Genomic DNA, 16,717 nt, shown 5'->3' with positions numbered 1-16,717 from the left:
TATTTGGTCCAATTAGGTCTACTTTGATCCAATTAGGTCTACTTTGGTTCAATTTGGTCCACTCAGTCAATTTCAATCCCCCTTCAGTCCATTTTCGACTAATTGGACTTTAAATTGATTCTTTTTGTAAGTTTTCTTTTCAAGTTTAGCTCAAAACTTCTTTCCTTTTTTTTTTTCTTAATTTTTGGGTTGAAATGTATGAAATTTTATTATATTTGAGCTAAATTTTTTATTTTTGAGTTAAAAAATACAAAGAAAATTCTAAAATGGCATTAGAAATTAAAATTATGAGCCCTAAAAATGTAATAAAAAAGATAAATATTCAAAAGCCTTATTCAGTCCATATTGGTTCTATTTGGTCCATTTTGTTATCTTCGGTCCAATTTGATTCTATTCGGTCCTATTTTGTCCATTCTATCCACTAAAGTTTTATTTGGTCTTATTCAGTCCACTTAGGTCCAATTCGGTCTATTCAGTCCACATTGGTCCTATTCTGTCCACTTCGGTAATATTTGATCTATTCTGTCTACTTTGGTTCTATTTGGTCCTATTCGGTTCATTTTGATCACATTGATCCACTTTAGTCCTATTTAGGCTATTCAGTCCACTTTGGTCCTATTCGGTCCATTTTTTCTACTTTGGTTCTATTCAGTCTATTCTGTCCACTTTCGTCTTATTATATTGGTCCTATTCAATCCAATCTGTGGACTTCGGTCCTATATGGTCCTATTTTGTCCCCTTCGGTCCATTTTTTCGACTTCGGTCCATTCATTCTTATTCAGTCTATTCAGTCTTATTCAGTCCACCTTGGTCCACTTTATTCCATTTGGTCCATTTGTGTAAAGCACTTACAGTGAGTTATTAAACTTCTAGGAATGCCGGCATTAAAAATACCAAAGAACAAGAAACGAAAGAGATCGAATTTGCCTCCTTGAAGAGTATGCTAGAAATTAAAGTCTTCTTTCTCCGTACTTTGTTGGATTGGAGTGCTGTTTTTTTCTCTCCGCCTTGTTTATCTCTCTTACCTTTGTTATTTTGAAAATGCACTAGGTTTGTTTTGTTTATAATAAAAAATTTTATAAAAAAGAAAAAGAAAAAGAGGTATTCAATTAAGATTATATTTTATATTTTGAAAACATAGAAAGCACAACAAATAGTAAAACATTAAATACACTGAAACTTTTATCTTCTTTCCCGCCCTCTTCAACAACTAAATCAAACAAAAATACAAAAGTCCGTTACTACTATTTACACTAAACCATTCCAACGTTAAAAGAAACAAAACAAAAGAGTGAGAGAGCGTTAACGTTATATGGAGCAAACAAGCTTTCAGCTCACCACCAAAGCTCTTTTCAAAAACACCAACAATCCCAAACTAGCATGGCAACTCTTCAAGCGAGTTCTCTCTTCACCTACTCATCACTCTCACCTTCTTCGATCAATACCCATCGTCGCTCGCATCCTTATCCACGCAAAAATGCACAGCGAAATCGACACTCTTCACCAACTCCTCCTTGTCTCGCAGCCCATCGAAACCTCTCACCCTTGTCTCATTTCCCTGGTGAGAGTCTTAGCCCAATCGGGTCTCGTCGATAAGGCCGTTTCCCAATTCAAATCGATTAGAACCCGGGTCCCAGAAAAGCCTCCTTCGGTTTTTTTGTACAATTTGCTTCTTGAGTCTGCTTTAAAGGAAAAGCGTGTAGATTTTGTGAATTGGTTGTATAGGGATATGATTGTTGCTGGAATTAGCCCGGAAACTTATACTTTTAATGTTTTGATGAGTGCATTATGTGATTCGGGTCGTTTGGAAGAGGCCCGAGAGGTGTTTGATAGAATGTCTGAAAAGGGTTGTCAGCCAAATGTGTTCAGTGTTGGTATTTTGGTGCGTGGGTATTGTAGAGCTGGGCTTGCTAATGAAGGTTTGGAGTTCTTAAATGAGATGAGGGGTTGTAATATATTTCCCAACAGGGTTGTGTACAATACATTGATATCTAGTTTTTGTAAAGAAGGTAGGACTGATGAGGCTGAGAAATTGGTAGAGAAAATGAGAGAGGATGGTTTGTCTCCGGATGTTGTTACATTCAATTCTAGGATATCAGCTCTTTGTAGTGCAGGGAAAATCCTAGAAGCTTCTAGGATTTTTAGAGATATGCAAATTGATGAAGAACAATTGGGGTTGCCTCAACCTAATATTGTAACATATAATTTAATGTTGGAGGGGTTTTGCAAGGATGGGATGCTGGAGGATGCAAAGACCCTGTTTGAGTCTATGCAAAAAGTTGGTGATTTTATAAATTTGGAGAGTTATAATATATGGTTGCTGGGTTTGGTCAGGAATGGGAAGCTCTTAGAGGCACGGTTGGTTCTAAAAGAGATGGTGGACAATGGCATTAAACCCAGTGTATACTCATATAACATCTTGATGGATGGGCTATGTAAAAATGGGATGCTTTCTGATGCAAGAATGGTAATGGGACTAATGAAAAGTAGTGGTATTCCCCCAGATACAGTAACTTATAGTACTTTACTTCATGGGTACTGCAGTAAGGGGAGGATCTCTGAAGCCAATAATATTCTGCATGAAATGATGACTAGTAGTTGTTTACCAAATACTCATACTTGCAACATCTTGCTGCACAGCTTATGGAAAGAGGGGAGAACATCAGAAGCAGAGGAATTACTGCAAAGGATGAATGAGAGAAGTTATGGTTTAGACACCGTGACATGCAATATTGTGATTGATGGTCTGTGTAATAATGGGAATTTGGACAAAGCAATTGAAATCGTGAATGGGATGTGGACTCATGGAAGTGCGGCTCTTGGTAATCTAGGGAACTCATATATTGCCCTAGTTGATGAGAGTAGTGATGGGAAGAAATGCACGCCTGATTTAGTCACATACTCAACAATAATTAATGGGTTATGCAAGGCTGGGAGGCTTGTCGAAGCCAAAAAGAAGTTCACTGAGATGGTGAGGAAAAACTTGCTTCCTGATTCTGTGATTTATGATACTTTTATACATACTTTCTGTAAACAAGGAAAACTATCATCTGCATTTCGAGTTTTGAAAGACATGGAGATAAGAGGTTGCAACAAGAGCCTTCAAACCTATAACTCGTTGATCCTGGGTTTAGGGAGTAAAAATCAAATATTTGAAATATACGGGCTGATGGATGAGATGAGAGAAAGAGGTGTTTCTCCTAATGTTTGCACTTATAATAATGTAATCAATTGTCTTTGTGAAGGAGGGAGAGTCAAAGATGCTACTGCTCTTTTGGATGAAATGTTGCAGAAGGGCATATCCCCTAATATATCTTCCTTCAGAATAGTAATTAAAGCTTTCTGCAAGGCTTGTGATTTTGGACTAGCAAAGGAAATATTTGAGATTGCTCTAAGTGTATGCGGCCACAAGGAAGCTTTATATAGTTTCATGTTCAATGAGTTACTTGCTGGGAATGAAGTCTCTGAGGCTAAAGAGCTATTCCAAGCTGCATTGGATAGGAATTTTGATCTAGGGAACTTCCTGTATAAAGATCTTATTGACAGACTCTGTAAGGATAAAAAGTTAGAGGATGCTAGTGGAATTCTTCATAAGATGATCAATATAGGATATGGATTTGATCCTGCATCATTCATGCCAGTTATTGATGGCCTGGGTAAGCGGGGAAACAAGCATGAGGCTGATGAACTTGCGGAGAGGATGATGGAAATGGCTTCAGAAGGTAGGGTGGAAAACAAGGTTTATCAAGATCAAAAGGAGATATTTAAGGGAAAACCAAATAAGAATGGCAAAAGTGACTGGCAGAACATACTTCACAGGTAAATAGTTGAATGAAAATCTAGTTGTGAACCATTCCTTCTTGCTTTTTCTTTTTTGATATCATTGATCTTGTGATTACTTTGTGCTAAACCTGGACCAAATTTCCTTCTTCACATCTTCAGTAGAAGTTTATTAGATTACTTTTCAATCAAATTTTACATAAATATTAGTCCATATTGTCATAAGTAATATATGAACGAGTGAGATGGTATGTATTGCTCCTAGATTATTCTTACCGCGTGATGGTGTATATTTCTGGCACATATCAACTTGCATTGGGAGATATGTACTTGGTTATGGTTTAAATGTTCTCCAATTATAATCTATGAATATTATGGAGAATTTTAATGCTTGAAGTAGAGCGCAACATCATATTGGGATCACCATAGAAGACAACTTGTACATGACTTGTGCCTCCTCCAAGTTTGGTAGACATGAGTTAAAAAGGTCATATCTAGTGCACAAAGCTCCCACTTTTGCGGGGCTTTGGAGAGGTCATGGTAGGCAGCCTTACTCCAATTTATTGGAGAGACTAATTCTCAGAACTAAACCTACGACCTGTTGCTTTTGGTGGAAGGCACTTGCCATTACACCAATGCTCAACCTCTTTTGGTAGACATGAGTCGATCTTACAAAATTAAAGACACTCACAAACACATCTGCAAATACCATTTATATATTCAATGGATTTTTTAATCCGTTGACTCTCTTTCTAAATCTACATTATTGGATATGAAAATATGTTAAGGGAGCTCTATAATGCTCTGTACTAGGATATGCTAGATTGTTTATTATCATTTCTCATCTATAATGTTTTGATCGTGTGAAACTAATGAATTTGATTATCCCAAACTATCAATGTTGTTGTGATGCAAATATCATTTTATGAGTTGTTATAGATGTATTTTTTATGAGTTGTTATAGATGTATTTACTCTTCCTTATCTTTTGACAGAGATGATGGCAGTGGAATTGCATTGAAAGCTCTTAAGCGGGTACAGAGAGGCTTGGGTCAGGGTAGCATATCAAGTTTGCAGCCCCATAAAAATGAATTTCTTGATTACTGGGATGGTGGCGGTTAACTTTATCAATTCTTTGGGGTGAATGCTCAAGATTTGTAATAGATTATAGGAATAGAAGAATGCCAAAATTGAAGCAGTTTGATGAATCAAGTGCCTCTTTTAGGTACTTCAGGTATGGTTAGAGTTTTTGTTTTAACTTTTCTTACACTTGACTGCCAGGCAATGTGAATTTAGATTTTTCCCAGTAATAAGCTTTTTAGATTTTAAATATAGGCTTTATTAGAATATTTTGCTGGCATTTTTCTGCTTTCTCAATAAATAAAATGAAATTGCCTTTATTGATGTTTGATATGCTTCAATATATTAAGTCAGAAGTCTTTTTATGGTCATATTGAGGGAGTGATCTGGCTAGACAGCTATGAGCACTTATTTCATATTTAGTAATTAGTAGCCCTTATTCATCGTGGACTTGGAAGTAACTCTAACTATGGCTTTAATGTGTGTGGAAGTCAGGCTTGCTTGCATCAATCACGCTAACATAAATTAACACTCTGAATAGACAGTGTCAGATTTCTTTTTATTTTTATTTTTTTGCTTTATTGTGGAATATTTTTGCAGTTCAATAATATTTACTAGTCAGTTACAGTTTATCATTTGCTTGTCAAGATTATGAAATTGTGTGGTTTTCCTTTCTACTTAACTTTTTATGTAGCTGATGTTATCTGCCCCATAATTTGCAGGATTTTCACTTCCTGATGTGCATGGTTTGGCCTTGAACAGTTGTGCTCTTCTCATTGAGGCACTTCCTTTGTTTGATGAATATACATTAGGTTAGCACAAAATAAGCATATGGGACTAGCAGTTCAAATGTGGTATACTGTTCATTATGTCAAGCAAGCTGGATTTCGATACTATTTGAAAAAAAAAAGAAAAAGAAAAAGAAAAAAAAAAGACCTTAATGGCAGAAAGGCCAATGCATATTATTCAATCAAGGAAATAAGTATGCGTACTTTTCTTCTGGTGGTGTATAATGTGCTTAGTCCACTATAGTCTGTACATAATGAGTAACAGCAAGGAGATCAATAACAAGTTTCATGTTTATCTGATTATTTTAATATGTATCATCTAGTGCAGCTGACTGATTAATAGGAGAAAGGGAATGTTTGTTGCCTTAAAGAACTTTAATATAAGGGTTACTGTTTGAGAGTTGCAAACTACCACCTGCATTTATGTTTGTTGATGGCCTACGTCAAGCAGTGTGAACGGGCATGGTATATCAGATGAATGGTTTTTTCACAGTTTGATTAGTATGATCTTTCCTAGATTTCAGTAGGGTCAAGTTAGATTTAGTAAGTAATTGGTGAGCATCAAATCTTGGACCAGGTCAGTCAGACCATTAGATGCCCATTGGGTGTCCTGAAAGTCTCATATTTTTATGAAACTTAATGGTCCCTGTCTTGGATATGAAATTGGATTTTCTGCTGATACCAACAACTTCTCTTTATAATCAATATGCTCCCATTTTAAATATATTTCCCATCTTTTGAGCCAACAATATGACTCAGGTTCAAATTTTCAATTGTGGTCGGTCTTGGACCACTTTAAAGAGTCATTGATTATTATTCTTATCCCGTACTGGTGAGTTGTACTCTTGCTTACAGTATAGAGCCACAAATGTCATGATTCCTGGAAATAGTGAACCAAAGTCTTACATTAATTGTGGAATTCAAGTAAATTCAACTTATCATGATCCCAACTAATTGATGTAGGTAATGTAGAATTCTTTGTCCAACTAATTGTGGAATTCAAGTAACAGATGGTCCCTCATGAAATGAGACTACATTCCCAACTCAAAAACTGGTCTTTGCTTAGGAAAGAGAGATACCAAATTGTCCCTTGAAAAATGAAATAACATTGCAAAATTCAAACATTAATCTGGTGAAATCCTTACAGAATTTCAACCAAAATTTTGGGTAGAGTCAAAATCAAATATGGGTTAATTCTAAAATAATTAGCCTGTGAGCTAAAAATCATTGAATAGCTCTGTGTCTCTAGTTTCTAATGCATAAAAAACTAGCAATTTGGACTTTTTTTACAAATAGTTATGGTAATTTTACTACAAACTTCTTGAACCGGCAGAAAGCATTTAAAAAAGTAACAGATTATGAATTCTCTTCTTCTAATTATGCTTATTTGATTTTTAAAGTCTCTTTCCCAGTTCCTAAGTCTTGCATGGGTCTTGGTCATTGTATTTTAAATCTTTGGTCAAGTATTTGATTTTAATTTTTTTTTTCTTGAGAAAGTAAGTTATTATTACTTGGAGTTTTGTTTCAAATTGATCCTATTGAAGTCCTAGGTTATGTATGAATTGTTATTTTGAATTTGAATCAGCATTTGGTCTATTAAAAGGAGACCTTTACAGATTTACTGTTTAACTTTTATCCTTCGAAGAAATTTCATCGTGGTAAGCCTCTTGCTTTTGCATCTTTTGATAGCTTACTAGGAGTAGTGAGCAGTTCTACCATTTTCTCTATATAAAGTGGAAATATAATCCTAGTTTTGTATGAATTGATAGTATATTTTAAATTTAAATTAGCATTTGGCTTAAAAAATGAGGCATGTGTTGTTTAACTCCTATATTTAAATGGATTAGGATAGATGATGAGTTTTTTTTTCTTCTAATTCTCTATATTCCTTTGGTGGGTTCCTTAAAGTGGGGAGCTCTACTATTTGCTTTGTATGAGGTATGTGTTGTTTTAAATTGTGAATTTATTTACCAGTGAGTGTGTAATTGTGTTTCTTTCCTTATTTTTTAGGGAAAAATTATAGTATCAATGAGAGTTTTCTTCGAGGATGTGGATGTTTTGTAACGGACAATTAGAATAGAGGGTGCTAGATCTCTTCCCGCTAGAACATGTGCAAGGGATCTCTCTCTCTCTCTCTCTCTCTCTCTCTCTCTCTCTCTCTCTCTCTCTCTCTCTCTCTCTCTCTCTCTCTCTCTCTCTCTCTCAGCATGTAAGGGATGTATTTTAAAACAATTTCTTGACATTTATATAGTATTCTCTACGGTCTACACAGTATAAAGCAATCTTTGTTTTCTATCTAATAGCACCGATCAATTAATATGGGACCTCCTTTGTAGATCCTAACTGTATGGGAAGTTTAAAATGTAAATTTCCAACTGACCTTATTACAACAATAATTATCTTATACATTGGATATATTACTTCTCTTTCACATTGTGTGAATTTTACACGACTCTTATATATAAAACATGCATTTTTCCTGTTCATAATTGTGTAGAATTCACAAGTTATAAAAGAGAAGATACATGATATACATTCTCTATCTACAAACAAATAAAAGCAAAAAAAGAAAAGGGGGCAAGTTCCAGATCGGCTTTCCAATTCCCATACCAACCCTATCTACTAAAAGACTTCAAGCCATCAACTAAATTATGTGTTAAGTTTTGTTTAACTCTATTTTTTATTCTATATCTCATGATACCAATTTTTTCATAATTACTTACGTGATCTATTGCAATTAGTATTTGTGGTGAAACCATATGAAAAGTGATGTTGTAATCAAAATTAGTCATCTTAGGAAGGTACAAGGTTTTTTTTTCTTTTTGGTTGGTATAAGCTTGTAAATGAAAAACAATATTTTAATGTAATATAACATGATTCTTGTGAAAGCCAAAATGCTTAAAATGGTCCTAATTAATAATTTCATAAGTAATAATTAATTTATTATTCCATCTAAAATACCCATTGATATTCGAACTAAGATCGAATGGCTTAAAAGATAAACATAAAAGTGAACAGAATATTCCTAGAATTTGTAATCATCAACATTAATTGTCTCCACCATTTGACAAGCTGGTAGCTCTCAATGGGTAAACAGAAACTAGCTATGGTTTTTAATTAATTAAGACAGGCCACTGCTACCAAAGGGACTTCCAAGACTTTGATTACAAGCATGCTGAAGTGAGAGTCTGATTGTGTGACTTTGGGATGCTCTAAATAGGTCCATGCACTCTTGAAGATCAGCATCACATGTCAAAATCACCCACTCTCTATCATCATCCAAGTACTTGATATCAACTCTACTAACATCATCTAAATTGAATCTCCTTGCAATCTCTAGCTTTAGAGCCCCAAAACTCCAATTGGGATGCAGGCTGAACCTGGTTTTTTCATCACCAAAGGTAGCTTTAACTCTAAAAGCACCCCCATCTCTTGAATTCTTGCTGCTACTTTCCGGTAAGCAAGATAGAGTTTCAAGACCCGGATGCTCTCCAAATGACTTGAGGCTTTCAACTCTATGAATAAGGTTTGGTTCCTGTTGAAGATTCAAGGCATGTTGTTCTGCATCACTGCAAGCCCCATGCAAAATCCCACCAAGGTTTTCAGTCATTGAAGTTTCTGCACTACTTAAAGCATTAGTGCTTGTGCTATGTTGCTTTACTCCAGTGGTACAATAGATACTGGGACTAGAAGTTTGACTGCATGAAGAAGCTGGAGATTTTAAGGGACCAGAACCAAAGCTAAATAAGCCACTCTCTTGTTTAGAGTGTGGGTGCTTTGAGTCACTAATGTTCAAGGATGAGAAAGGACTGTTTGCCTGCTGGGAACTCAATTCTGGGAAGCTATTATAGAAAGATCCGATTTCAATGGAACCCTCAGCACCTTGGACTGAATCAATCACAAGCTGGAGTTTCCTCAGAGAGTGACCTACCTTCTTAATCTTTCTAGAAGGCCATCTTGTAATCCCATGTTGCCTGCATATCCTTTTCAGAGTAGTGGGGCACACTGCAATTGAGAGAAGTTGTGAGCCAACTATATTATAGCTTTAGGGTATAAGAGTGTATTAAAAAACAGCTTAAATTTTCTTTACATATAGTTTTTTAAAGTCTCAAATGTTTTTTAGGTACCACTGTACTTTTGTCAATTTTTAGTAAATAAGGAAAAAAAAAAGAAAAAAGAAAAAAAAAAGGCTAATCCAAACGTATACTTAATTTAATTATTTGATGCCAAGGATTGTGAGCTGCCACACCTATGATAAAAGATGCTAATAAAAAGAAAATAAATATACAGAAAAAAATATAAAGAGAGTAGGCTAAAGGAATCTCATATAACTAGAGGTTCATGCTGCAACCAGTGAGCAGCCAAAAATGGCTACTTTTAACCATTGTGAAAAATTTAAGCTTAAAGAAGTAAGTTGCCATCAGAATGAAGCATAAAATAGAAAGTGAGAAGAACTTGTATTATCACTTTTTATATGTCTAATGTCTTATTAAAACAGTTAGCATAAAATCTACAAATTAGGATGAATAGGTTTCCTGATTATTTTCTAAGATACAAAGAAATAAGGTATATCCTATATGCTAATAGCAGGCTGCTCAATGCTTAGGAAAGTTTTTTTTTTTTTCAATTATATAGACATGTATATATAAAGAAATTGAAATATTTTGCTATAGCAATTTATTTATTTTTCTAACATTTCCAATAGTAAAACTACGCCTAAGCAGGAGAATTCGAAAAGAACATAAAAATGATAGTGAAAAGAAAATAAATAAGAGATTAAGAGTCATATTAATATTGCTCACTCTCTCTCTATAACGAAGGAGCATGTAAATAGGGATAGAAATGAATTTACATTAAGTCTATACTTGGCAGGTTAATTATCTATTAATGATAATGGATTGTTTCCTACCTCCAATACTTTTAGCAGCATCTTTGAGGCTCCCAGCAAAGTATTGCCTTAGAACTGGCAAGCTGATAGTCTTCTCAGTTTTGGTCCTCCTCTTCTCCCCAGCTTTTCTTCCACCTGAGGATTGTCGGCCACCATAAGAATAAGAATCTCCACCACCCTCAGCACTACCCTTGGACTCAGAACTTTGCTGAAGTTGAGCCCCAAAGTCTGAAAATGCTTGCCCACTTCGCAACTCCACTTGAGTACAATCCCAATGAGTTGTCACCTTGAATTCTTCATTAGGTTCTTCTTCCTGATGCTCCAACACACCTTTGCCTTTTTGCTGTGCCCCCATCATATGAGCAACCCAGGATGACTCTTTTGAACAAGCTTCTTTCAAATTCGTAGTAGTAGAACTGGTTGGTTTCCCATCTGAAGCCACTACCACTTCCTTAACTGGGTATAAGATTGCTTCTTCCTCAAGTTCTTTATCAACCACAGCATGTAGACTCCTACAGGCCTGTTGTAACACAATGGACAATGAATTGAGCATTTGCTTTTGTTCTTCAGGATCTTGGAAATCCTTTGGTAAGAAAAACTCCAACACGAAATCAGCTGAGCCAGTATAGATGCTTCGAAGGGGAATTGCCACAGCAGCATGTAGCCCAAACATCCTAGCATGATGAGAGAGAGGGTATTCTTTCTTGCTAAAGGCAGTGATATCAGTTGCAAAACATGGTTTTGTTGTAGTGAAGGCAGTCCCAACAGTTCCTTGGCCTCGAAACAAGTGGTACTCAGAGCAAGCCTCAAGAAACCCCAATACTTCTAGATCAGCAACATAGCAAGCAGTGTCCACAGTTGAAACACACTGTGCAAAATTCTCATCAGCATGTCTGCATCCACCTTTACCTTGTTGGACACAAGGGGCCCAAGTTAGGGCTAAAGGCAATCTATGTGTCTTGCTAACAGATGTCAAAACCTCTACTATCTCATTCAGTGCTGCTTGGTACAACTCATCACAGGCCTGAGGAAAAGAAACTAATTAGCACACCTATAATATTAATTAGAAATGAATATCAAAATTATAGATACTCAAAAAAAAGTTATTGTAAAGGGGTAACATATCCTCATACCTTCACAGTAGGAGGGCTGAAGTATTGAGAACTTCTGAGATCAACAGCCTGCAAATTAAAATACAATTGTAAGAAAGAAGTACGTTGCATTTTATATGGATCACACGTAATAGATGAGTGATTGTACTAGAAGAATAGGAAGAAAAAAAATCCATTATCATCTCAGCCTTTAGAAGGATTTTTATTTAAGAAAAAAAAAAGAAGGAAAGTTCATGCAAAAGGGAAATTTATTCAACAAAGTAGCCATAATCAAAGTAGAGGCAAAAAGAGAAGGCATAGCTTAGATATAAATAACAAAAGTTGAATGATGCAAATGGGGGAGGCACAACACCTAAAAGAATAGACAGCATAAATGGAAATAAGAGCATAATATCTATAAAGGTGCTTCTAGATTCTCTCACGATGTGGATAACTTTGAATGTTTTTGTCATTTTAAGCTAACAAAATTTGTCACATAAATTAAGCAATATAGACCAAATTGGAGGGTATAAGAAATCAATGATGGTTTCTACTAGTGCATATAAATAGAAAATGATTAGAATAAAATAAGTGATATTGGATTTAAAAATGTAGATGGTGTATATGTTGGTTGGATATCTTTCAGTTCTTATTAACTATATGAATGTTTAATAATAGATTGGTGTTCTGGCCTAATAATAAAAAATAATCATAATGAAGAAGAGACAATATAAGTTCAAATTCTATTATATTTAAAGAAAAAATAACATATTGGCTTAAAATTTGTTTTAGCTACATATTTCTTTTGTCAAAATGAATATAATTTTCAATTTTATTCATGGATCATGTTTAAGAAGATTAACAAGTAGAAGAAGAACCTCAAGAGCTTGGCAAACATGTTCAAGTTCAGGTCGATAATTGATCTTCTGAGTGGTTGTGAGAATCTCAACAACTCCCAAGCAAGTTCCACTACCTCTTTCAAAAACAGGAAGAGCTAGAGAGCCACGAATATCATATTGCTGTGCATAACTAATACGTGGGTACTCATCTCTTTTAAAGAAACGAACATCAGGGGTCCACTCAGGCAACCTTCCCAAGAAAACTCTACCTGGGATCCCAACAGATTCCTCTCTATCTTCCTCAACTGCAAACTGATAAGCCCTTGAAACATTTCTGTAATCTGCAAGGCTTTTGTTATTAGGATCAAAAGAATAAGGCTGGTCATACGTGCTAAGGAAATATCTCCCTCCTTTCCTTATTGGCACCCATATTTGAATAAGCACATTCATGTTCTTTGTACATTCTTTTAAGTATTCAACGGCCAGTACTAATCTCTCTTTCACCGAGGAACAAGTACCAGGATTTGCCCTTGGATCAATCCACCATCTTCTGCCAAGTTCATTGCCATCTACTAGAATGCTTTCTGATTCAGGAAAAACTCCCTCAGTCTGATCTTCTTGATAGATTTGCTGATGAGGGTTTGAGTCAAAAGAAGGCAAATAGTAATGTGAAGGGTCATTGAGAGCACGAGACGGAGTAGTAGTAGGTAAAGGAGCTGGAGGCAAAAAGTTGAAACCACCAGTTGAGGTCTCTAACCAGCACCCTTCAGATAAAAGTTCACCCATGAAATCTGATGCCATGGTGTTATTGTCTGAGAAGTTTCCATATGCTGTACAATTATTTGGTGTAAAGCCACTGTATTCCATGATGAGCTTCCTTTCGATTTCCATTTCACAAAGAGATTGCGCAGAAGTAAGAGTTTTGTGCAGAGAAGATCACGCTTTTACGATCCAATACACGTGAAGATGAAGAAGAAGAAGAAGAGGAACTTCCATGAAGTACTATATATAAATCCCTTTGCCTGTATCCAAAAACCAAAATCTGTCCGAGTCCCAGAAACATCGTCAACAAAAATTGTTTTTTGTAAACTGCAATCACAAATGCATTTCAGAAAAGAAAAAAACCTACTGCAGTTTCATAAAGATTTTTTAAAAGGTTGAAAACATAAAACCTAGCATGGTTTTGCTTGAAAATTTGACATGTGAAGGTTTGTTTTCACACAAACCGTATAGACTTCTCTAAATTGCTTGGTTTTAAAATCTCATGCAGCAGCTTTAATTTCTACTCATGACAATCAAAAACCAAAAGCCAAAAAAAAAAAAAAAAAAAAAAAAAAAAAACCAAATCTGCTGTGATTTAAAAACATGATCAAGAAAGTAGATTTTATAGGGACAAAAAAAAAAAAAAAAAAAAATCATTTTTGAAAACGGACTGAAGTGATGGTTATATGTATGAAGAAGATATGACAGCAAACAAGGAAAGAATTAAGAGAAAGCAACTCACATGATCACTTTGTTGAAATTCTTGTAAATCTCACTTGTTGTGCATGTCCACCACAATTCCTTGCTGGGTTATAATATCAACAACAAAGAAGAGCTACTATAGCAGATTGTCTCTCTCCTTTGAGAAAGCAAATGAATACTATAGGTTACTTTCCCAGTTCAATTCTGCACTGCTCTTGTTTTTGGAATAGTACTATTGCCTTTGGCTATGTTTGTGCGTGTCTCGAGAATCTACTACTATTTAAGGACCCCAAATAAACATAGGAAAAAAATAATAATAAAATCCTAGAGAGAATCTCCTATTTAAGAGGACCCACAAGAAGAAGAAAAAAAAGTAATTACAAGCTTATAGCTTCTCAATTCTCATATATATTACATGCCATCCTCATCATTCACCATACGTATAAGGTGCTTGTAAAGTCAACAATCCATGCTCTCTGTCATGCTTTCATGCATTTCTTTCCCAATTTTCTTAGAGAGAGAGAGAGAGAGAGAGAGATTGATATTCAAATATACTTCTTCCTTATGATTCTCCGTACGTCCATGTTATGTATTTATAAACACATTTCTTTTCTATGAAAAACTTGATTACAGCCTTGTTGATGTGCTATCTGTGTGCCACACGTCTTCACGAGCTAATTCCTTGCCTTTCTACTTACAAACTGTCAAATGGGTGTAGAACACACGTGCAGGCAACACCGAAAAGGATGAGTACTCTTACATTACTTAATTAGGTCCATATATAAATTAATTTCATTTTTTTCCATTTTTATTTTTTCCTTAAGAAATTTGAGGCTCTAGCTAGCCCTAGCCCTCTGATTTTTATTTCTTTTTTTAACATTTTTTATGTACAACTAATTTCTAAGAAAATGATTCTTACCTGTTTTATTGGTGGGTCCAGACAATATCGAAAAAAAAAAGCATTATGTTAACTCTAGGGTTAACAACAATTAATACAACTATGGTTAGATTGTTGTTTGGGCCTCATTTTTATGTTAGATAAATTTTTTTTTTTTTTGAGAGATCGAGTTTCAACCTTTGGTATTTATTCCTGATGATAGTTTTTTATCATCAAACCAAGACATCAATTAATTTTTGGCGTAGACGGAGATTGAATTCCAGATCTGTTATACAATCATCAGAGATTTTACCAATTGAGTTAACTGAAACTTACTTTATGTTAGATATTTGATTGGTGACAACCATCAATATTAAAAAGATTCTAATTAATTTCTAATGCAAACTTTATAGCGGTTTGGGTCCTTAACCATGGTTAATATATATATATATATATGTTGTACGTGTTGTTGTGCTAGGTTTATTCGTATGTTTCTCCCTTCAAATGGAAAAAATTAGATACTTTTTGCAGCCCAAGCTTGCCTGCACATATTATGTATTATTCTCAAAAACAAAATTAAGCATATTATATATATATATATATATATATATATATATATTCATATTTTGATATATAAACAATGTAGCTGGTATGGTACAATTTACATGGTCCTCCTAATAATGACACATTATTCCCTTGTGTCCAGACTCAAAACTAGGGTTTGTCAAATTTTTGCTAATTTCACTTAAGAGTTTTATTTTATTTTATTTTATTATTATTTTTTTTTTTTATGATTGTAAATGAACTGAGTTGTTTTTGAATAATTCAGGCTCAACTCAAGAAAATTTTTGTTTATATTTATTTATTAGCAAATGAACAAAGTTCATACCTAAGTGTAGGGTTGAATATTAAACAAGTCAAATTCAAGCACAATAATGTGCTCACAAACAATTTGAAAATATGAGTCTTGAGATAAGTCTATATATATATATATATATATATATATATGTCTAGGTGTATAAAATTAAATATATATAGACTTGAAATTGGATTAAGTAATTTTATAAAAAAGTTCATAAGATATCAAATCCTTATTCATAATTTATTCATAATATAGATAATCCATTTTCTAGTAAAATTTTTATATATCTCTAACAATACAAAATTTTTGTGAACCTAATTTTCATAAATTTATAAATAAAAATGGTTCTATTTAGTTAACTCAAACAATATGATTTCAAGTTTTCAACTATAGTTTATTTATTAGTTATTAATATAGATTTGTGAATGGGTAAAAAAATTTAACCATAGTGTTTATTATATATTCAAAAAGAATAAGTTAATTTAATAAATTAACTCATAAACAAGCTCAAGTTTTTTCAATAAAAAAATAAACCAAGCTTGATCATGTAATCTAACTGAGTCCAAATTTGGTAAGGATGGGTGTAAAACCTATATTTTACATCATTCAATAAAAGATTGTTACATCAGTATTTTATTTAAAATTCAATACATCTTACCACACCTAATAATATTTCAACAAACTCCTAATTTGGTTGGATTTTTATATAAGTATTAGAATTGATTGGACGTGGTTGTGCTTATTCTTAAATGTGTGATAAGATGATGTGGCATATTAGGATTGAAAAAGTAAAACATGAGTTTTACACCACATCCTTACAAAATTTAATCTCAATCTAATTTAGCAATATGTTCGAGTTTAACTCATGTTCACAATTAAATTAATTAAACAATCTTAAATTTTTAATATACAATTTAGTTTAACTCGTTTATAACTTTAATTTCTCTTAACTAGAAATAACTTTGAGGTTAAATTTGAAATTTGAATCTTTTAGAAAAATTACACAATTTAGTGTTTATGTTTCATAAATTTAAAACTTTAATAATTTC

The 16,717-nt window shown here is 34.0% G+C and overlaps 2 protein-coding genes across 2 annotated transcripts; one reads left to right on the top strand and one right to left on the bottom strand.

Annotated features, from left to right (window-relative positions):
* Positions 1-1,188: 1,188 nt before the first annotated feature.
* On the top strand, positions 1,189-6,058 carry LOC126706570 (pentatricopeptide repeat-containing protein At2g17140). Its single transcript, XM_050406099.1, has 3 exons — positions 1,189-3,819; positions 4,775-5,013; positions 5,582-6,058. Exons 1-2 carry the CDS (start codon positions 1,313-1,315, stop codon positions 4,899-4,901), a joined length of 2,634 nt encoding a protein of 877 aa, XP_050262056.1. The 5' UTR covers positions 1,189-1,312; the 3' UTR covers positions 4,902-5,013; positions 5,582-6,058.
* Positions 6,059-8,542: 2,484 nt separating this feature from the next.
* On the bottom strand, positions 8,543-13,371 carry LOC126706815 (protein NLP2-like). The gene is made up of 4 exons (XM_050406368.1): positions 12,505-13,371; positions 11,669-11,716; positions 10,557-11,559; positions 8,543-9,652 (listed from the first exon to the last, which is right to left on the bottom strand). The coding sequence occupies exons 1-4, from the start codon at positions 13,354-13,356 to the stop codon at positions 8,769-8,771; spliced, it is 2,787 nt and encodes a 928-aa protein (XP_050262325.1). The 5' UTR covers positions 13,357-13,371; the 3' UTR covers positions 8,543-8,768.
* Between the last annotated feature and the right edge of the window lie 3,346 nt (positions 13,372-16,717).

Source organism: Quercus robur, chromosome 11 (assembly GCF_932294415.1).
Source record: "Quercus robur chromosome 11, dhQueRobu3.1, whole genome shotgun sequence".
Lineage (NCBI taxonomy): Eukaryota > Viridiplantae > Streptophyta > Magnoliopsida > Fagales > Fagaceae > Quercus > Quercus robur.
This window is presented reverse-complemented; position numbering and strand designations above follow the sequence as displayed.

Bases quoted from the DNA above. Each gene is read 5' to 3' on its own strand.
- LOC126706570 (XM_050406099.1), top strand. From the start codon at position 1,313: ATGGAGCAAACAAGCTTTCAGCTCACCACCAAAGCTCTTTTCAAAAAC. The intron at 3,820-4,774 runs GTAAATAGTTGA...ATCTTTTGACAG, and splicing joins TGGCAGAACATACTTCACAG to AGATGATGGCAGTGGAATTG.
- LOC126706815 (XM_050406368.1), bottom strand. From the start codon at position 13,356: ATGGAAATCGAAAGGAAGCTCATCATGGAATACAGTGGCTTTACACCA. The intron at 11,717-12,504 runs GTTCTTCTTCTA...TTTAATTTGCAG, and splicing joins ATGTTTGCCAAGCTCTTGAG to GCTGTTGATCTCAGAAGTTC. The intron at 9,653-10,556 runs GTAGGAAACAAT...TCTCAATTGCAG, and splicing joins TGCTGCTAAAAGTATTGGAG to TGTGCCCCACTACTCTGAAA.